Genomic DNA, 22,066 nt, shown 5'->3' with positions numbered 1-22,066 from the left:
AGAGCTAGCATCTATTGCCGCGACGTGGTGGACTGTCTGGTTGGAACGGAACAGAAGAATTTTTAAGAATTTCAGACGCCTGGTGATCTTTTTTTTTTTTATTAAACAGGGGTTAACCCTATTTTACAGAAGGTAGAGCAGTCCGAGGACCCGTTAGAGTACACACCCAACACTACAAGAGTAACTTTTCCCCGGAAGTGAAGAGAGCGAGAGTTAAGGCTCAAACCCTTCTAATACCCCCTTCCAAAATAGGACAGTCCGATGGATGGTTCTCCCTAGTGTCTCGAAGCTAACATGCCGGTTTTCGAGGATTCTCCTGTTTCTCTCTTTCTAGATTTCCCAGCAAAAGGCAGCATAACCGATGTCGAAGAGCTGTAGAAATTCCTCTGGTACCGCTCGCCTCAATCTTTTCCAACGCGCCTCTAAGCCTTCAGCCAAGAAGCTTGTCTCGGCAAGGTTGAGCTGGCCTCTGGTGATCTTTTTGGCTTTTGAATCTCGCTCACTAAGAGATACGTGGGCTCTCTTTCTGTAGCATAGTTTTTTTTTTTTTTTTTTTTTTTTTTTTTTTTTTTTTTCTCGAATCGAGGCCTAGCGGTCTCAGTTTGTAATCCAGTTCATATCCTTATTGAATCAAGCGGTAGCATGCTACCTTTTCTCAAAAAAAAAAAAAGAAGAATTAAGCACTCCCAACTTGTCAATTTTGTAAACTATTAATTAGGGCCACTAATTAATTTTCCAACACTGCTTCCTAATCTCCCCTTGTTTGCCCGTTAGGACCCCGACCCGTCCCATTCGAACCATTGAAACCCCAAAGTCGGCAAAGAAGCTGGATTCGGCATCGACTTTGACGTGAGAGTACACATAATCCCTGGTCTCCTTATTCCTAAGAAGTGCATCATCTGATTGGAAAAGCCCTTTTTTCTCTACAACCAGCTTGAAGTAATTTATATCAAATGTTGTAGCGCTCCCTGGGACCATATCTTGCACTGTGGTCATGTCCCCTGGCTTGCACTTTTTCTTTAGCTGCGCCGCGTAGCTCGGGTCCAAACTCGGGTCCATGTCGCCTTTCCCGGTGAAGTTGTAGAGCCTGTTGGAGAAGGCGTCACAGTGCGAGCGGCCGATCGCGTGTCCTCCTGATAGAAATGAAATAATATATATATCAAGTAAGCTAAAATATATATATGAAATAATATAATCCACCTTCATGATCCATTTTCCATATAAAATTAATGTTGAAGCTTACATAATTTATTGCATTGACCTATAAGCAAAGTGATAAACATTGCCTAACGAAATACCTAGAAGGAAGCAAAGAGATGGAACCTTGTGGTTCAAGGGTTATTGCACAGGTTTCAATTTTTTTATTTTATTTTTTTGAAGGTCAAACTAGAAGAACTTTGTTGGAAGTTTAGAACAGATCTTCCTTATCTCACCATTCTGGTGAGTAAGAACGCTGAGTCGCCCCATCGCGACCATCGAAGTCGCGAAATCGTTGAAGAACTCGTCAGTCTTGGTTGCATTCGCTTGGCGAGTCACGTATGCTTTTGCGTCGACGTCGGAAAGAAGCGCTACGTCGGAGGCGAAGAGACCTTTCATGTTGGACACAAGCTTGTAGTAGTCCAAGTCGAACATGGTCGCATTGTCGGGATCCAAGTCGACGAGGGTCGTCATGTCGTTGGGCTTGCATTGGTTCTGTAGGGCCATCGTGTAGTTGGCGTCGAGCGAAGGATCGGAGCTGCCATTTCCTTTGAAGTTGTAGAGGCGGTCCGAGAAGGAGTAGCAGTGAGCCTTCCCTAGGGTGTGTGCACCTACATATGTTGATCGAAGAACCAAGTTGGCTAGCTTAGTTTAATTTAAACGGTAATTTTAGTAATCACACTAATTTCCATTTAATTTGTTTCGTAACTTAATTTTACCAAACAATTAATGTATGCGATCATGCTAAACTATACATCTCTTCTTCTTTTTTTTCCCTAACAAATCAGATATATAACTAATGTATATATATATATTCGACCATGCTAGATGACAAGGAATATGTGTCACGAAAAAAAAAAAAAAAACACAAAAAGAACTCCGAGAAGAGACCGAAATTATTGTGTTGAAGTATTTGGCAAGTAATAAAACAACACACAAGATGATTAATTTTTTTTATAAAAAAATTAATTAACTGCATTTACTTCAAGGTTAGATGTGTATGTAGCCAGGTGGAGAGATCATGTATTGCCTTTCGAAAATTAGTAAAAGCAAAAGGAACTAACNTACTTCAAGGTTAGATGTGTATGTAGCCAGGTGGAGAGATCATGTATTGCCTTTCGAAAATTAGTAAAAGCAAAAGGAACTAACTTTTTAGATGAAAATTAAACTTCATTTGGTATCAAACATGCGCCGATAAGTTGATATTTCTTTTCTCAAAAAAAAAAAGAAGAAAGAAAACAAAAGTTAGAAGTTTAAGGAGATCAGAACAGGTATATATATTTGTCTCTCTTTATAATTACCTGATAAAACAACAAGGTCCTTGACTGTTAGGTTCTTCTTGGCAAAGAATGCTTTAATATCATCAATGGTCGCGGCAGGGGATGGTACATACTTTGCAACATCAGACGCTACCGATCCGTTTCCATCCCTTCGACCAGTCGGTATTGTGTAAAATGGCCCATGGCTCTGAATAAAAGATAAGAAAAAATAAGAAACAAAAGGATCAATTCACTAGGGAAAATTTTGTAATACTCCATCATTGAAATTTATAGTAAAAGAAGTAAATTTTCATACCAAATACACCGAGTCTCGAGCCGCCATTGTGATAATATCAGCACAAGAAACTATTCCTGGACAGGCTTGCTCCATTTTAGCTTTAATGCCGTCGATCACATCAAAACCTCTAATGCCTTTGTTTAGAGGTGCATCTTTCTCTGCAGGGCCGTTAGCAGTAGAATTCAACAATATCGATGCCTCGCATCCCTAGTACACAAAGAGCATTATAAGAGGGAGCGCCTAGTTAGGTTTTTTTAGAGATGCAATGACCAACAATGATAATATAGCATGATATATGAGACTAGATGTAATTACATACGTACCCCGACGAAACAATCCACGAAATGCAATCTAATCAAGGCACCTGCAAGGTCCGGTTGTTTAGCTAAGACCTTACCAACTTCATCGCGAACCATAGTCTCTGCGTTAGGGCATGTCACATTGTAGAAACCAAATAGTACATGGGCTTGTGATGGATTGAAGAGGAGAAGCACAAGTAACCAAAGGGAAAAGGCCACAAAGAAAGCTTTTGAAACCATATTATATATTCAATTTGCAGCTACGGGAGAAAGAAACCCTAGAGGCTTAACATCTATGAAGAGATTAATTGCACCATCTTATATAGTTGATCATTTGAGGGTGGGACAAGTGGCGTGAGCTATTTTATAAGCAAACAATAGCAAGAGATCGAGGGGATCAACTCTTGAGGGATAAAGATTGACTTCGCCATTTTGGATCAACAATTAATTACCACCACATTATTTTTCCTTTTTTTTTGGTGGGGGTACAAAACATATAAAATTTGGTACAATGTTTCTGTATAGTATATAGTGGTTTTAAGTAGGTGATATATTTTTGCCATTTTGCGATGTAATAAGCTTATCAAAGGAAGTAATTAAAGTGACCTCTTATTGCATGCATCAAAATTATTGAACTATTATATGAGCACAAAACATAAGGCTAAGATAGATTTGATGTACATTATAAGCATCACCAAATATTGGGGAACTAGGTTTTTAATATTGTTGTGTATATATATATGTAATATATTCATGTATATATTGTATATACGTTATTTCTATATTATTTATTTCTTTATTCTGTTCATGCAATTCATTCTTCTTTTTTTTTTTGCTCCTTTTGGATATTTTGGGTGATTGGATATATCTTTTGGCTTTTGTGGTAATAAACTTGATTGGCATTATACAGTATCGTGATGTCTCATGAATATGAAAGATCTATTATTTAGGGTTTGAATTTTGCGGCTGTAAAAAACATATAGAGGGAAGGCGGCGACGGCGGCTGTAAAAAACACACACCACATTAGTGTATAACAAAGCCAAGCTAAGAAACACTATACAATGATAGAGAGAGGGAAGGCGGCGACGGCGGCTAGATCGTCAGCAAAAGGAAAGGCGGTCATCACCGGACTGACGGGAAAGGAAAGGCGACTGCCGGTACGTCGGCGGCTGCGACAGGAAAGGAGGCTGCCGGCTCGTCGAAGAACGGGAGGCCCCGGTGGAGGTCTGTGGGCACCGGCGAATCGTCCGGACCGAGCCTTGATTTGGAGCGTAGAGATACGTGGCGTTCAGCGAGAGGGAAGGCGGCGAACACGGTTGGCCTGACGGCGACCAGACCGTCAGGAAGAGGAAAGGCGGTCATCACCGGACTGACGGGGAAAGGAAAGGCGACTGCCGGTACGTCGGCGGCTGCGACAGGAAAGGAGGCTGCTGGCTCGACGGAAAACGGGAGGCCCTGGTGGAGGACAGTGGGCACCGACGAATCGTCCGGACTGAGCCATGATTTGGAGCGCAGGTTTCAGGAGTTAAAGCATTTGAAGCGCAGGTCTCATGAGTTAAGGCAACATCTGGCTACTGGAGTTAACGCTCTCACCTACCCATCTAGTTCTCGCCTTAATGCACGCCCCTCTTCCAAGAAGGTGACTTGGGCGGACTCGGCGGGACTAGACCTAGCCCAGGTTGCCACCTTCAGCAAATTCGACCCCCCGAGGGCTCCTATTGCATCTGTCGAAGACACGAGTAATCCCCAAGATCTACAATGGACCGAGGTGCGCTATAAAAGGAAGGGCAAGCTGTCCTACAAGGAGGCCCTTCTCTCCTCAGCTCCACCCCAACCTTTGCGTGATCGTTCCTCTCACACCCCTTCCCCCTCGCACCACCGACCACCTCATCCTCCCCATAGTACCTCCCCCCCCAAGCTCGATCCTCTCATCTTCAAGGACAGGTGCTTTCGGTGTCTGGGCCGCCACCACAGAGCCGCCGCCTGTCGGGAGCCCATTCGGTGCGCTCGTTGTCTCAAAGCGGGTCACAAGGCGCGGGCTTGCATGGATCGCCTTCCGATGGCCGTCTACCGGGCCATGCGCGCCCGACCCTCTTACCTGAACGTCTATGTTCCTATGTCAGAAGACTTCTTCGCCAGACAAAATAGGCGCCGCAACGCTATCCTTGTGGACGTGGTGCCCCCCGCGAACCTCGGCCATTTTGCCCAAGACACCATCGCCAACGGTCTCGCTAACCGTTTCGGCGGTTTCCCCACTGATTTCTTGGTAGCTAAATTCAGGGAAAGAGACTTTGTGGTGTTTTTACCTGAGTGGGTTCAAGGCGACTCGCTCATCCGTAGGCAGATGATCAGTCTGGGGGACATCAGGCTTCGCTGCTACGCCTGGAACCCCTACAGCGGCGCCCGACGCTCCTCACCTCCTTACAAAGTCTGGATCAGGATGGTATCTCTTCCCTACGAATGCTGGTCTTCCCGAACTGCCGCAGCTCTTGTCGCGGGTTTTGGTAGATTCATCAGGGCCGATGAGCTCACGACTCGCATGGTGGATCTGTCGGGCTACCGGTGTCTCATTGCCGTCAACCACCTCTCCGACATCCCCGAGAACTTGGACGTCGCCTTCGGCGACACTTCCATGTTCGTGCTCATCCAACTCGAGCGATGGGCCCGAGACGGAGACGACGGACGCGGCAACCCCCCCCACCTCCCTACGAGAGAACGGACCATTTTGACCCGGACGCGAGATCTCTCGAAGTAGAACATCGGTACTTTGGTCAAGTTAGAGGAAGGCGCGCCTCGGATTCAAGCGGCTCCAACCAAGATGGCTCCTCGAACTCCTCTGAAATCAGAGATCGCCGGCGGTGCCACTCGCCTTCGGGCCTAGCCGCCCCCTCGGAGCTGGGGCCGATGCCTCCCATCGCAGCTACTTCAGTCGGCGGCCCAACGGCTTCTACGGCTGCGTCTATCTCGGCCGGTGACGCGGTTCCTATTTCTGTTTGCGCCGCTGCTGTTCGTGCCGCTGCCGCTACCCCGGTCGACAGCACAACGTCCAGCCCGGTAGCTGGCGCAGCGGCTTTCCCGGTCGGCGGCACAGCGGACTCCTCCATCGGCGGCTCAGCGGACACCACCTTCGGCGGCTCAGCGGACACCACCTTCGGCGGCGCGGCGCCCACCTCGGTCGGTGTTGCAGCGGCTTCTCCAACCGGCGGTGCTTCGGTGCCTACCTTCGTTGGTGCTGCAGCGGCTACTTTGGCCGGCGGTGCAACGGTCAACCTGGCCGGCGGAGCAGAGAAAGGCCGGCCATCACCGTACCCGCTTCGCTTTCATCCGTTGCTTTCTTCTTTGGTGAAATCTGACTCTTTGTCAGATGAAAGGTCTGGACTGTCAGTTAATCTCACATCCGTCCTGTCCAGCCTTTACCTGAGCACCCTTTCCCCTACTCTCGCTGTGCCCTACCCCGTACCTTGTTCACCTTTTGCCTCTTCGAGCCCACCTGCTAGAGTCGACTTTAGAAACTTTGTCAACCATGAGATCTGGGGGAAGATCTGGTGCATTAACTCTACTGGTCAGACATTCTCTTCTTCGGGTCCCACGCCCTGCTGCTCTGATTCAAATTTTGTATCCGTTCCACTTTCCCATCCACTGGGCCCTTGCTCTGAGGGCCTTAGGCAGGCCTTTCCTTCCCCAGCGCTGGACTCGACGTCACCTGGATCGGGGCCCGACATCTTGTGGATGGGGCCCGACTTCTCGCAGGCGACGGTGTGGGCCTAACTTTTCTTCGGGCCAGGGGTCAGCTTGGACAGGCCGGACCTTCTCGTGTCCTCGCGCTCGGGCCTAGGACTGACCCCATCCGGCCCACTGTCGAACCCTGTGGTCTTGCCTTCGGGTCGAGGCCTGGGCCCGCTTCTCGGCCCCGCCCCCTACTTGGGCCCGCCTGGGCTGGCCCGCTCGTGCCCCGCCCCTCCTGGAAGCTTTGGCCCCCTCCCCTGCGGCCTTCCTGGAAGCCCTGGTCCCCCCCCTGCGGCCTTCCCGCCGTCCTCTGCGGGCCAGACTTCCCGCACCTCTGCCTCGCCCCCAGCTCTTGCCTGCCTGACCCGGTCCGCCGGAGCCAAGGTGGATCGGCCAGCCCCGGTAGCTCGGGCCCCCTCCCCTGCGGGCCCCTATCCGTCCTCCGCGGGCCAGACTGCCCGCTTGGCAGCCCCGCCCTCAGCTCACGCCCGCCAGATCCGGTCCGCCTGAGCCCCGCCCCTCCTCGAAGCTTGGTCCCCCTTCTCTGCGGCCTTCCCGACGTCCACCTTGGACCGTTCCGCCCCGGAAACCTGGGCCCCCTCCTCTGCGACAGTCCCGCCTGTGGCCCTCCCGCCACCCACCCCGGCCCAGACAGCCCTGGGGCGGAGCTCTGCCCGGACAGCCCTGGGGCGGAGCCCTGCCCAAGTGCCTCAGCCCCCTCATCCTCTCCCTCCCCCCCTGGGGTCGTCTACGGCTTGCCCCGCGCTCACCCGACGTTCCTCTCGGATGACTTCCTCGACACCTTGCCTCCACCTGACCGGTAAATGCAGATTTCTGAGATCTGCGACAAGTGTGACTTCGCTGCTCAACCCAGGACGAGTGCGCGGCTACTTAACCTACAGACTGACTCTACACTCCGTAGGGCGATGCGCAGGAAAGCTAGACTTCTCGAGGGTGATTCGTCAGGACTCGGATCGAAGGCACGCAAATGGACCAGCAAGCGAGTCAAATCGAAGAGTTTACTGTGCGGGGTGACCCTATCTGACGCTGATGCTTCGGAGCTCCGCAGGTTCATCAGCGCGGACGTGTAGACCCTGACCTCTGTTGGTCCCTGCCTGTTTTGTGCGTGTTTGTCGCTCTCCCGATGTTTAACATCTTATGTTGGAACGTCCGCGGTCTTAACGACCCCTATAAGCGTCGTAGCGTCAAGTCTGTTGTCTCCAATTTCTTTTCCGCTGTCGTATGTATCCAAGAATCCAAAGTGGATTCAGTGTCCCGATCTTTCCTCCGTTCTTGCTGCGGCTCCAGCTTCGATAGGAGCCATTTTGTCCCTGCTTCTGGTGCTTCTGGAGGAATTATTACTTGCTGGTGTTCAAAATTCTTCTCGTGTGACACTGTTCTAGTGCGTAAATTCTCGATAACTCTCCATCTTACTCATCTCTCCAGCGGAAAGTCATTCCACATTACGAACGTCTACGGGCCTCCCTTTTGGATTGGCAAAGACGAATTCTGTTCTGAACTCCTCTCTCTCAGCACCACCTGCTCATCCAACTGGGTTATCTGTGGTGACTTCAACTTTACAAGAAATCAATCTGAAAGAAAAGGAAATCAGTGGAGCTCTAAAGCAATGGATATGTTTTCGGACCTTATTAATAGCCTTTCTCTTATCGACTTACCCATGTCTAACCAAAATTTCACCTGGTCCAGTATGCAATGCAAACCAACCTTGGCCAAGCTCGACAGATTTCTCATCTCAACGGAATGGGATCATTCCTTTCCATTCTGCAAGGTCAAAGCTCTCCCTAGGATCACCTCGGACCATACCCCAATTCTGCTTACCTCGGGGTCCCCTCCAGCTCCAAGGAGATTTCGCTTTGAGAGGGTTTGGCTCACCAAGGAGGATTTTTATTCTAAAGTTCCGTTTTGGTGGAACGAAATAGCACACAAGAACTCAGCCATTCTCACTATCACAGCCAAGCTTCGGCACTGCAGAGTTCGTATGAAAGAATGGTGCAAGACGCACTTTCACGGTATTTCCAACACCAAAAAGCACCTACAATCGGAACTGCAAACTATTGATCATCTCGAGGAACTTCAAGACCTGCCTCAGGAACTCTTAGACAAACGAAATGCGATCAAGACACACTTACGGCAAATCTTGGAGGAGGAAGAAATCCTTTGGAAGACAAGGGCCAAACAGCTCTGGTTAAAGGAAGGCGATGGTAATACCAAATTTTTTCATGCGGTCGCTAACGGACGGAAACGCTCCAATACGATCGATGTTATTGAGGACGATGCCGGCCAACCTATATCCAATGAAGGGCTTAAGAGATCTCACTTCTTCAATTCCTTTAAGCGTTTGTTCGGGAACCCAGAGGTGAGCTCACCATCGTTCGGGAACTGGAGTGGCCTCTACCATGCTAACAGATTACCAAATCCAGACACTTTAACGGTACCGTTCACCCTCGACGAAATCAAGACTGCTACAATGCAACTTGGTTGCGACAAGGCGCCCGGGCCGGACGGCTTCTCTCTACACTTCTTCCAAACCTTTTGGGAGGTGGTCAAGGACGATATCTTCAAGGTCTTTATTGAACTTCATGACGAAACACTCTTCACGGGTCCGATAGACTACTCCTACGTGTGCCTCGTCCCTAAAAAGGAGGGAGCACGCAAGGTCAATGACTTCCGACCCATTAACCTCATTAACGGAATTCCGAAAATCATTTCTAAAGTGCTGGCCAACAGACTGGCCTCTGTATTACCTACCATCATCTCCCCAACTCAATCGGCCTTCATCAAAGATCGTCTTTTGGTTGACTCGTTCGTCACTGCAAGTGAATTAGTAAACTGGTGCTCGAAATCTCAGACGGAATGTGTAAGCATTAAGGTCGACTTTGAGAAAGCATTCGACAGTGTCAGATGGGCATTCCTCAAATGTATTCTGCACTGGCTAGGCTTCAGCGCTAAATGGTGGGCCTGGATGGAACAATGTATTTGCAACGCCAAAGTCGCCATCCTAGTGAATGACATCCCAACCCCGTGGTTGAAAGCTAGAAAAGGGCTTAGACAGGGCGACCCCCTATCCCCGTACCTATTCTTACTGGTGGCGGACTGTCTGGCAAGATTGACCGAAACTGCGCGTGGGAACAATATGATTCGCGGTATTGGACCCTCCGACGATTGCCAGACGATACTCATCCAATACGCTGACGACACAATTTTCTTTTGCGAGCCACGAAAACGCTTTATGCATAACCTGTTGTTCCTTTGGAATATCTTTGAATGGGCCTCCGGCCTCAGGATTAACAAGGGAAAATCGAAACTCTACTACCTGGGGTCCAACCCTCGTAAAGCTGTTAGACTCGCTAATATCATACGATGCAAAGTGGGCAAGCTACCTTTCCGCTACCTGGGACTACCCCTCCACAACTCGACACTTCGAAAGGAAGACTGGTCTGTGGTTATCAACCGCATTGAGGCCAAAATCGAGGGCTGGAAAGCTAAACTCCTCTCCCTAGGGGGTAGACTAACCCTGGTCAATTCGGTACTCACCAACCTACCGCTTTTCTATTTCTCGATCTTCAAAGCACCGCAGTGGGTACTGCACCGGATAGAAAGCCTCAGGAGAGCATTCTTCTGGAAAGGATGCTCAAAAGTCACCGGTGGGGAATGTCTCGTCAATTGGAAATCTATCTGTACAAGTAAAAGGGAAGGAGGTCTAGGGATTCTTGACATGGAAGGCATGAACTCGGCTCTTCTGACCAAATGGTGGTGGCGATACTTTTCCGACCCCAACTTACTCTGGTGCAAATTAGTCAAATCCCTCTACTACACCAGAAGAAGGCCATTACACGAGGGCAGAGCCTTTGCTCCCTACTCGCAGTGGTGGAAAGGAGTGGTCCGGTGCCGAGATATGTTCGCCTGTGGAGTGACTTACGAGCTTGGTGACGGAAGAAACATTAGGATTTGGAACGACATCTGGATAGGGGAAACCCCCCTGCGTACCCGTTTTCCAGATATCTTTCGGATCTCTACGAACAACGAGGCCCGCATTTCTCAGTGCTGGAACCACGGCGGCTGGAGATGGCGCTTCATATGCCACGGCTCCTCAGTGTTACAGTCCATCGAAAGCCGCAGACAGTTAACGACGTTTAAAGACTTGCTCCGAGGCTATCATCCCTGCGATAGCCCAGATGCTATTAAATGGAGATGGACCTCCAATCAACAATTCACCGTCAAATCCCTCTACCGGTTCATCACCGACGCGGGACAGCGTGCACCAACGAACCGGTACATCTGGAAACTAAGAATTCCCGTCAAAATCAAAGTTTTCATATGGTTGCTGCTACGAAAGAGATTACTCACTGCTGATAGACTACTAAAACGCGGAATGCTCGTCGATCAGCACTGCGTTTTCTGTGCGGCACCAACGGAAAGTTGTGACCATCTATTCTGCACATGCGTCTATGTAAGATACATGCTCCTCAGTATGGAAGGAGGGGGTACACATGATGGCAGCACGAGCGACGTCAACACTCTTTGGAACGGATCGTGCGACATCCCGGTTCACTCTTCGAGGACACAAGGCCTGACTCTCTTGGCCGCGACTTGGTGGGTGATCTGGACAGACAGAAACAACGTCATTTTTCGCGGAACCACGCAGAATGCTACCCGATCTCTAGAACGTGTCAAACTTTTGCTAAACGACTGGAACTCTTTGCGGTGAAGTGACGATTGGGCTTCAGCCCCAATCCCTCCTCTTCTTACTTACACCCCCCTTTTTTTCTCTTTTGTTTTGTTTTCTACTTTTCGACTGTTCTCTGGGAGGCCCTGGCTGTCTCCATATTGTACGCTTAGTTCATTTCACCTAATGAATGAAGCAGGTAGCTTGCTACCTTTTTCTCAAAAAAAAGAATTTTGCGGCTGTGCAATACTTGTATATTATGAGAGAATTAAAAAAGAAGGAAAAAAAAAGAACTTGTGTGTTTAAATATAATATCCATTATCACTTTAACATGATTCGTTGTGCTCAAACCTTATCTAAGCTATTAAATTACTGAAGTAAGAGCTATTTGCCCTTTCATTTTCAATAAAAGTCAATGGATATTTTTCTCAAAAACTTTGCATCGGAGAACTGTATATTCTAATTATAAACATTATTTTAATCCCAAAAGAACAGTGAAAATCGAAAAAAGGAAAAATCTGTAATATCATGAAGCATTTATGTCATTAATTAATACATTTTTCGGGGGTAAAGTTCTTAATTATCAAGTTTGTAAGCTGGTACCGAAACAAAGATTACTTCGAGAAGGATAATTTACTTTTACTCCGAATGTATGCAGCATAAATGTTTTTATTATGTAACAGATGAACCAATGAACCTTATAAATCAAAGGCCAAAAATAGAATAAAATAGGGTAACATCTTATTTATGGTTGACATAAGAGCCTGTTAATTATATGATTCTTTGGTTGAAGGGGACTAGTACTCCCATGCATATATTTTGTAGGGAAAACTTCAAAAACCCCCCATGTGGTTTCACACTTTTTCATTTTAGTACCCTGTGGTTTAAAATGTATCAAGCTAGTACCCTGTGGTTTTGCACTTTATCACTTTAGTACCCTGTGGTTTCACACTTTATCACTTTAGTATCTTGTGATTTAAAAAACTATAGGGTACTAACTTGATACAAAATTAAAACCACAGGGTACTAAAGTGATAAAGTGAGAAACCACGGGGTACTAACTTGATACATTTTAAACCACAGGGTATTAAAGTGAAAAAAATTGAAACCACAAGGTGGGTTTTTGAAGTTTTCCCTATTTTGTACTTTGTACTTCATCACATGTACATTGTTGTGCAGTGTATAGTACATCCAGTTCAATGTCAACTATAATGATATAAAAATAAAAGGAATAAATGTTAAGTGATAGATTAGAGAGAGAATGTGTCACTATTACTTTAGATGGTGGCACAAGCTACATGATCAAATCAAAACCAGAAAGATGATAATGATCAATTCACAAACTCAAGTCATTCAATCAGGAGATACAGGCTTTCAGGCCAGGTTAGGTTTGTACTCTGATTTCGTCGTAGGCCAGGGTTTGAACCTCTTGCATCAAACGTAGCTCGGTTCAGTCCAAACCTGAAGCCAAAGTTTCAATCTAGGTGCAAATTTTAATAATGAATAGCCTAATTCAGTAAGTTGGCTCGATAGAAATTGTGGATTCGAGATAAATCAAATTAATCAAATTAGCTTAAGATTGATATTGTTAGCTGTCCTACATTGTAGAGCTTAACCATAACCTGATGTTAGATCAAACAATTAATGGATAATTTTTTTTTACAAAAAAAAAAGATTGAAGGATTTTTTTTTTTTTTTTTTTGGGAGGAAAAGGTAGCACGCTACCCGCTCCAATTATTAGAATGATGAACTAAGCTATATAGGTGAGACAGTAGAGGCCCCAGAGAGGGCAGGCAAAAAAAGAAGAAGATAGAATAACAATGCTACTAACTACAGATGAACTACGCTATCCAACACAGAAGTGTCTATTAGCTGAGAGAGAGACTGCTCCCATTGATGATGGATAAAATTAATCATACTTACATTTGACATTTGATAGTGTGATAAATATATATATATATACACACCCAAATGAAACATTTTCCTATCCAAATCGATAAACTAACCAAACTAAACCAAATTGTTTTGGTTTAGTTAGGTGAGATACATCCCACACTTCGCTCTTTTTTTTTTTCAGAGAAAAAGATAGCAAACTTCCCGCTTTTATTTTAAAACTGGGCTCTGCTCAATTTCTTTTATATGTGACCTTTCCGGCCCAGCACCGTCATTTTGGATCGGGCTCAGGTGACGAAAAATTTAATCCGGCCCAAAGATCGGCCCATTGTCTGAGGTCTGTATTGGCCTTTTGATTGAATCGGCCCAGCCCAGGTCATCCATGATGGGCCCTCCATAATCTCCAATGGCCCTTTCAGGCCCACCATAATAATTTCATTCTATTATTATCAATTTTGCATCAAAAATTAAAATTTTGTAATAAATAATTTGTCGCAATAATTTGTGCCGTTGTAATAATACAAATTAATTTTTTAACTATTTAAAGATTTATTACAATGATTTGCAATAATCAATGTATGTATGAGTAGAGCATGAGATTAATTGGTATTATATGTCTATCAGCTAAGCAGCATCCTCTACTTAAACAGAGAAGGTTCAGAGCTTATTCCATTTGGTACTTGAGCAGTTAGATCAATTATTGGAATGATCTAAAATATTCACAGCACATGAGTGTTAGTTTAATAAAGAGATATTAATTCTAAGAAGCCACTGAAATAAAGATTTTTATTGTTACAATTGCACATGGATGATAAGGATATACCTTTCATTATTATAACAACGTCACTATCTTAGGATGCAAGTGTTAGATTTGAAATTGGTAATCGACTTCAGGGCCTTCGACTCGTCGACAGTTTCACGGTGGGACGAATTTAAAAAAATGAATTTTTGAAGAAAAAATTAAATATCTGTGGTAGGTAGCACCCCCGTCGTATAGATGGATTTCGAAATCCATTAAAAAATTTCTTTCTTTGTTTTTGCCCTGGAGGCGGCGACATATCAATTATTGTACTCAGAAACTTTGTATTCATTTTTCTGTACAGTGAAGTTCTCTTCTTCTTCGCTTGTAATTTTTTTTCTAGTAAAAAATTTTGTATGTAAATCTGTGTATTCTTTCATTTTCTATTTATGTTTTGTCTATTTTGTGATTGTCATTTTTATTTCTATTCGTGCGCTAGTCGTAACAGTTAAGTATCTATATTCTAATATTAGTTTAATTAAGCGAAGAGCCTTGGTCAAACATAATAGGATTAACAAAGAAGCAATACATTGCATTATTACATGAATTAATCACTTATAACATGATTACATCAATGAACAAAGGAAATGAAAAATGGCCTTCTACCCATATACTACCAATCAAGCTCAAACTCTCGAGTCTCAGACTCACATTTGAAGCATAAAACCTATAATAAACACAAGAGATCAAACTAAACATTTTTAGTTTACAATGTAACACTTCTTCCTGATCTCACCCTGATCATATCCCGTAAGAACTTCGACATTCCCCATTTTTATTATCGAATCGCTGTAATCCTGGAAGAATTCTGCGGCATATAATCCGCTCGCATGCCTCTCGACGTAGGCTTTCGTGAAGTCGTTCGCGAGGAGAGCGGCGTCGGAGTGGAAGAGGCCTCTCCTCTTCTTGACGTAGTTGTAGTAGCTCGTGTCAAAGGTCTTGTAGCTGCCCGGGTCCATCTCCACCAGCGTGGTGTTGTCGGTTAGGCTACACCTATTCCTGAGCTTAGTGATGTACTGTTTGTCTAGCGCCGGGTCGACGTCGTAAAGGTTGTCCTTTCCAGTGAAGTTGTAGAGGCGGTCGGAGAATGAGTTGCAATGCGATGTTCCGAGCGTGTGCCCGCCTACGTACCACACAAAAGAACTCTTACCTCAGATCAAGTATCATACTCTTGCGTATAATTGATCATGCATATGGTATCAGAATAAGAGTTCCTAACGAAAATTTTAACCTGAGTAACAATACTCTACCTTTGATAGTTTTATTGTTTTATTTTTAGTTGTCTAGAAGGTTGCAAAATAATAAAAATGTCACACCGAACAATTTATGGAAAAATATATATTTACCTGATAGCACAACTAGGTCCTTCAAATCAAGTCCCTTCACCGCAAACATTGCGATCAGCTGAGGAAGACTTGCTTTGGGTGGTGGCAACTGCTTCGTCTCCGCGGCATGCGATTCTCTTCCATCTCTTCTCCCTAACCACACTGGCCAAGATGGTCCCTTACTCTGGAAACAATATCGTTTAGCATATTTATTAGCTTACTCTAATGCCATGTTATATTACCAAATTTATATATGTGTATGTGAAAACTTTTCCAAACATTATGGTCCTTACCAACCACACTGCATCTCTCGCAATCAAAGCAAGAATATCGGCACAAGAGACGGTGTTAGGGCAAGCTTTCTCCACTTTCGCTTTCACCCTCTCGATTGACCCGAACCCTCGAAGGCTCTTGTTCGGCGGCGCGTCTTTCTCAGCTACATTACCCTTCGTAGAATCTAGTAGAACCGAACCATCGCATCCCTGCATAAAAGTGTAAAACAAAATATGAATAAATCATCAAATCATATTCTCAATGTGGCTTTAGTTAGTAACATGTATATATACCCTAACAAAGCAGTCGTGGAAATGCATCCTCAGTAGAGGACCGGCGAGGCTCGGAGCTACTTTAAGGATTTCGGTCATCTCTTCGCGGACGATGTCTTCGACATGGGGGCATGTTTCTTCGTAGAAACCAAGTTTTAGCTGCGCCTCAGCTAAACAAGAGAGAAAAACTAGGGCAAGAGGAAGAAACAATGCTAAGAGAGCCTTTGAGGCCATATTAGGAAGCTTTGAGGAGATGTAAGTAAAATGCTTTTGCGATTGAAGTGTACACAAAGCTTCGTAGCAGTTATATAGAGCCCAATATCAAGGCTCAGTGCTATTTTTAATTATTATTTTTGTTCAGGAGATTGTAACGTTAGTTAGTAGTGATTGATTTTAATATAACAAGTTGAACTAAAGAAAGGTGGTGCAAACTTTTGGTAAAAGAGTTGACTAACTCGGATATGTTGAGGGGAATCTCGTTAAGACGTAAATTGTTCATGAACAAATCGACACAAACCCGTGAATTAGGAATGGAAGTATAATATCCATGTCATGTCATAATTTGTTGCTAAAAATGTGGCTATTATATATTGTGAAACAACTCACCTATGTAGTAATTAAAGCTAAAAAAAAAAGAAGAGGCTATGCACATGCATAGCCAATTAAATAATTTGCCAAGTTAGTATAGAATCCATCGAACCATCGTTGTCGTTGTGATAAATAAATTCAGTTGAACAAGCTAATCTCGTTGGAAGTTGTTGTAGTTTCTTAATCCAAGAAACTCTTTGAATAAGTAACTTATCATTAGAGTTAGCAATTCATTTAGAGTTAGTAAACTATAGTTAATTAAGAACTCTACTACTATGAAAATATTACAAGTTAGTAATCAAGAGAAACTCCATATATATATGTTATGAATAATTTCCACGGCGTAGTTACCATGTGTTGTAATAAAGCTCATCAAAAGGCCAATCAAGTCTTATCAATTTGAATTTACTAAAAGTTTCTAATCTATGTTCTCTTCTCCATTATATATTTAGCATCTCATTACCTCTCCTCTCATGCATGTATTTGAGCAAAAATTGAACAAGATCTTATGGTAATTGATAACAAAATAAACTAGAACAATAAGGCTTCGTTTGTTTCGGATATAAGTAAGAACTAGCTTATACCAGGGATAGGTACAAGTTTAGGTATAAGCGAGAACTAAACTAATTTTTGTATTTTGATGAAAATTTGGTTGTTTTCGGAAATAAGAAAAATAGCGTTTGGATAAATAAGATGGAATAAAAGGAATAGTGGGTAGTTATAAATTGAAAATAATAATATTACTCATCTCATTATATTTAAATTTTAAATTTTTAAATTTTGCATTTATAATTTTAAATTTAAATGTCTAACGTTTAAATTTTAAAATTTAAAATTAAAAATCCAAATTTAAATTTTCAAATCTTTAATTTAAAAAATTTAAATTTTAAATTTAAGACCAAATTTAAATTTAAAAAATATAAAATATAAAATTTAAAATTTAAAAATTTAAAAATTTAAAATATCAAATTTAAAATTTAAACTTTAAAATTTGGAATTATAAATTTTAATTTTAAAATTGCAAATTTTAAATTTTAAAATTTAAAATTTTAAAATTTAATTTAAAACATATATTTCTCTCTCTCTCTCTCTCTCTCTCTCTCTACCCATTGGGTGGGAACAAGTTTGTTCGCAAGCTTGTTCCCACCCGGGGTGGGAACTATGGTTCCCATCTTAGTGGGTTATTCATTCCATGAATAACCATGAATAACCTACTAATTAAGGTGGGAATTATAGGTCCCCATCTAGCTGGAATTGTGTTTGGGTACAAGATGGTGTATAAGGCCCTTATACACCATCTTGTACTCAATCCAAACGGGCTCTAAAGATTCAGTATCATGATTGAGGTGTGAAGGAGAGAAAGCCATTTGTATTTTTTCCTAATCAAAACATAGGTTGTGCTAAAACACAATATTGAAACTGAGAATAATACATTTAATGCATATATGTAGTAGGGTAACACATGACCTAATCAAAACATGTTGATCTTTTTCTTTTTTTTTTTTTGAGAATTAGGTAGCAAGCTACCTGCTTCATTTATTAAGTAATATGAATTAGGCGTACAATATGGAAGCAGCTAGGGCCTCCTAACTGAAAACATGTTGATCTTATTTTTGCCTTTTGCTATGTTTCTTCTTTCTTGTTGGTCTATGTTCTTTTGGTAACTCAATTTAGAATGCGGAAAATATAAATCAATATTCTTATATGCTGAGGTGGACATGCAGTGCAGTAATTAAGGTTTGGGTTAATAAGCATGTAGGATCCAAAGCAAATAAACTAATTAAGTAGAGTTTACTCATTAAGATATGTAATCTTACTTGACTTTTGGTATATACTATAAATAAATATTCATGATCTAGGCATTATCATATGAGACTGATTAATGACACAAGACTGATTAATGACACAAGTGAGCTGTGCCATGTTCCTCAATAAACCATATGTTATAGTAGAATACATCCATACACCCCATCCAAATCGGTCGGATTAATTACCATAATCGTTACGTCGGTGATCAAATTTTCTTCTTTTTTTGGATTATCTTTTAATTTGTGGGTAAACAAATGACAGAACCACTTTGTTCCATGTTATGGAGCATAAATGAAAAACAAATAGATCATCGCAAGGAAGTTTAGTAAAAGGCTTAATTAAGCGTAATTTGTGAGGAACAAAAAACCTAACACAACAATATTAGAAAACTAAACCTATGATTCTATTTACGAGTGCTTCAAGATAAGAAAAACATGGATTAAAAGAAAAACATCAATGCATCAAAGATAATATGAAGTTCGGTCAACTCGACTAGATTATAAACTATTAGCATGCCGAAAATTTTAATTTACAAGTTGGTCGAGACAAATAGTCTACGTACTTAAGAGAAATTAATGATCTTGAAATAATAATAATAATAATGTACTCTCGTTTATTAGCTGGAGGATCTGCTTATAATAATGATTCTTATGTCTCAATAATATTTGTTTTGTACTTCAATGAGCATGACTAGTCCATTAACAACTCAAATTAAAATTCAAATGGAGGAGAATCAAACATATATATGTAGGTGGATATATTCTATCAAATAGAATTGAAATTTTTTTGAGAGAAAAATTCAAAGTTTATTATCTCTCTAATTTCTTTTGTAGTTGCTCTTACCAAGAACTTGATTCACCCATATATTCATACAAATCAACTAGAACAATTGCATTGGGCTAACTTTTTAGATGTCTTTAACAAACAATTAATAATTTTACTAACCAGTTCACTTATCATAATGTGTTCAATTATTACAAGAAAAAGCATAATGGATGAGGTGGAAAAGAACAATTGGTTAGGTACTACAACTAATTAACACTAATTAAGTATAGTGAAAGAAACTTAAAGAGGAAACAAACAACACAAAAATAGCCATTGTGGTCCACGGATTAGGTCGTAATGCTCAACAAATTGCCAGCTTAGTCCTTACATGATCACTGATGAGGTGAATACTATCCTATTTGTGAAAAAGAAGGGCTTTTTCAAATAGCTTCTCGACAAGCGATTTTGTTGAGGAGATATGGTATCTTAGTAGTTAGGAGCTTATATATAATAAAGCTTTGATGGCCACATGGGGTTCCTCAATTTATGTAGCTTTTGTAAACAGCAATTGTTAAAATATAAAAGTTTTTTGTTAGTGGATTAAGTAAATGACACCATGCCTTTGTCTTTAATGAGGCCAAATATCTTGTGTACAATGTTCAAAAAGGATCTTCACTCTTCACCCTTCTCTATATATATATGAATGTACTATGAATTGAACTATTTCCCAAAATAAATAATAACTCCCCAATATTCAGAAAAAGGCCTCATTTATTTGGGTATTTGAAGTGAATTTGGGCAGGAAATTTGGACAAACTTAATCATTAAACTTTCATTCTTAATATAAATATAGGGGCAATTGCTTATATACTCCTGAAAAGTTTCCGACTTTTCGATTTACCCCTCTTAAAAGGTTAATATTGAAAATACACTTTCTACGTTCCAATCTATTTCTAATATATTCCTAGAGTTAAAATCTGTTAATGAACTCTGTTATCTTTCTAAAATTATTATTTTGCCCTTTTAAATATATCCTTCCACCATCACTGACTTTCTTATTTGCTCTTAAAGTCAGGGGCACAAAAAGTATTTTGAATTTTGGTCTTTTTCGATATACTCTTTTACTGTCACCAATATTTCTTATTTGCTCTTAAGTTAAGGGTAAAATTGTCATTTTAATTTTTTTTAATTGTAGTAGATATTTAACTCATGTTTAACCTAAGTTAACTTAACAGGAGATAATTGCGGAGGTATTTTATAATAACGGTGGAACATATGAGGGATATTTTAGAAAGAAAAAAAAGAAGTAGGAGTAAATCAGATATTTTCAAACGTATGAGAGGTCTATAGGCAATTATCCCATAAATATAATAGTAGGTCAAATAGATATTTTACTGATTCGATGATCCAGATTTAAATGGGCCGTTTCAGAAAATATGGAAGTGCGTATCTCGATCAGTACAATTTTGCGAATTTAGATGTATCACTTTTCTTCCCCAAAGAAAAAGGTTGGAATTCAAATTTTGATTCAAATACATACATATATATATATATATATATACACATTGTAAATTTTTTTAAAAAAACTAAGTTAAACAAGATTTAGGTACATGTGTACAATTCTAAGGAGGTTTGTGTTCAAACACGTAACACTGTCCCAAAACCGACAGGTCCAAATGCAGTTCAAGATTGATCTTGTACTTGTATTTATTAGTGCGACGTTCATTTGAGTCAAACCCTCCTTGCATCTCATAGTTATTTTTTTTTTATCATTTTTTTTCTTCTCTCGGATCTAGTCAACGGCGAATTTGACGTGGCAACTTCTCTACGGAGTGAGATTATTAATTAATTATCACATGAGAACTTTTATTAGGCCCTTAATGGGCCGGGCCTATCTAGGCCAGATAAACTCAAAGATCGAAAACAGGCTCAGCCCATTGGCCATAGATGGGCTCCATTTTTTTCTCGGGCCCGTTTTATGAATAGGTCTGGGTTTATGAGCTCGGATTCGGATATAACCATATAGGCCTTAAATGGTTCTAAGTTTCTAATCCAAGGGGCCACATTTTTTTCGATCAATTCCTAATCTCAAAGGTCCAAAATCGATGAGATCAAGCGCAATTTATTATGCACTATTCGATGGTAGCCCATCTCTTTGGGCCCAAAACTCAGAAGCAAGTGAAATTAGTGATTTTTTTTGTATAAAACCACTAACTTTTAAAACAGCTTCTTTACTCTATAGAACAATAGTAAAAAATATGATAAACAACGAACTAAGAGTTCTTATTCTAACGAGAAGGTAAAACGAGTATGTGAATGTAAAATCAAAAATTTCAAATTAAAACTACTGCTTCTATATACCAACAAAGTATTATTAGGAAAAGTTTTAATGCAAAAGTATTATTACTCCCGCAAGCTATTAATGCAGCCAAACAGGTCCTTATAACCTAGATTGACGCTTTTCACTAAATAATAATTAATGCAAGGTTGAGTAACTAAACTACACAAGGAGTTTTGAGTGATTGGTTTAAATTTTCTTCAAGAAACCTATTCCCTTTTGCACAAGAATGGCTTGTACTTAATTGCATTAAGAGGGATGTAGGACTTGTAGAAAGTGTGTACTTCTAAGAGTTTTTAATTGAAGTGGTAGTTGGCTCCTAGGGTCTATTAGAGGGCCATGCTTTGAGTGTTCCTTTAGCCCAAGTTGCATTGTTAGTTTCCTTATTCCCTCGTATACTTAAGAAGGTTTAAGTTGCTTTAGCAATGTAATACAATATAATTAAGTAGCATTATTTTGTACCCCCCTATGATCATGTATATAATATTGATATTCCACCGTCTATTTGGAAGCTGAAAGATTGGGTCGTTATACAAA

General features: G+C 41.6%; 3 protein-coding genes across 3 annotated transcripts; all 3 read right to left on the bottom strand.

Annotated features, from left to right (window-relative positions):
• Positions 724-1,213, bottom strand: LOC109713286 (peroxidase 27-like). Its single transcript, XM_020237289.1, has 2 exons — positions 1,201-1,213; positions 724-1,133 (listed from the first exon to the last, which is right to left on the bottom strand). The coding sequence occupies exons 1-2, from the start codon at positions 1,211-1,213 to the stop codon at positions 724-726; spliced, it is 423 nt and encodes a 140-aa protein (XP_020092878.1).
• On the bottom strand, positions 1,387-3,293 carry LOC109713285 (peroxidase 1-like). Its single transcript, XM_020237287.1, has 4 exons — positions 3,078-3,293; positions 2,773-2,961; positions 2,499-2,664; positions 1,387-1,808 (listed from the first exon to the last, which is right to left on the bottom strand). Exons 1-4 carry the CDS (start codon positions 3,291-3,293, stop codon positions 1,387-1,389), a joined length of 993 nt encoding a protein of 330 aa, XP_020092876.1.
• LOC109713114 (peroxidase 1-like) lies at positions 14,652-16,288 on the bottom strand. The gene is made up of 4 exons (XM_020237080.1): positions 16,051-16,288; positions 15,778-15,966; positions 15,506-15,668; positions 14,652-15,282 (listed from the first exon to the last, which is right to left on the bottom strand). Exons 1-4 carry the CDS (start codon positions 16,261-16,263, stop codon positions 14,861-14,863), a joined length of 987 nt encoding a protein of 328 aa, XP_020092669.1. The 5' UTR covers positions 16,264-16,288; the 3' UTR covers positions 14,652-14,860.

The sequence above is a fragment of the Ananas comosus genome, linkage group 7 (assembly GCF_001540865.1).
Source record: "Ananas comosus cultivar F153 linkage group 7, ASM154086v1, whole genome shotgun sequence".
Classification (NCBI taxonomy): domain Eukaryota; kingdom Viridiplantae; phylum Streptophyta; class Magnoliopsida; order Poales; family Bromeliaceae; genus Ananas; species Ananas comosus.
Note: the sequence above shows the minus strand (reverse complement) of the source record. Positions and strands in the feature narration are given on the sequence as shown.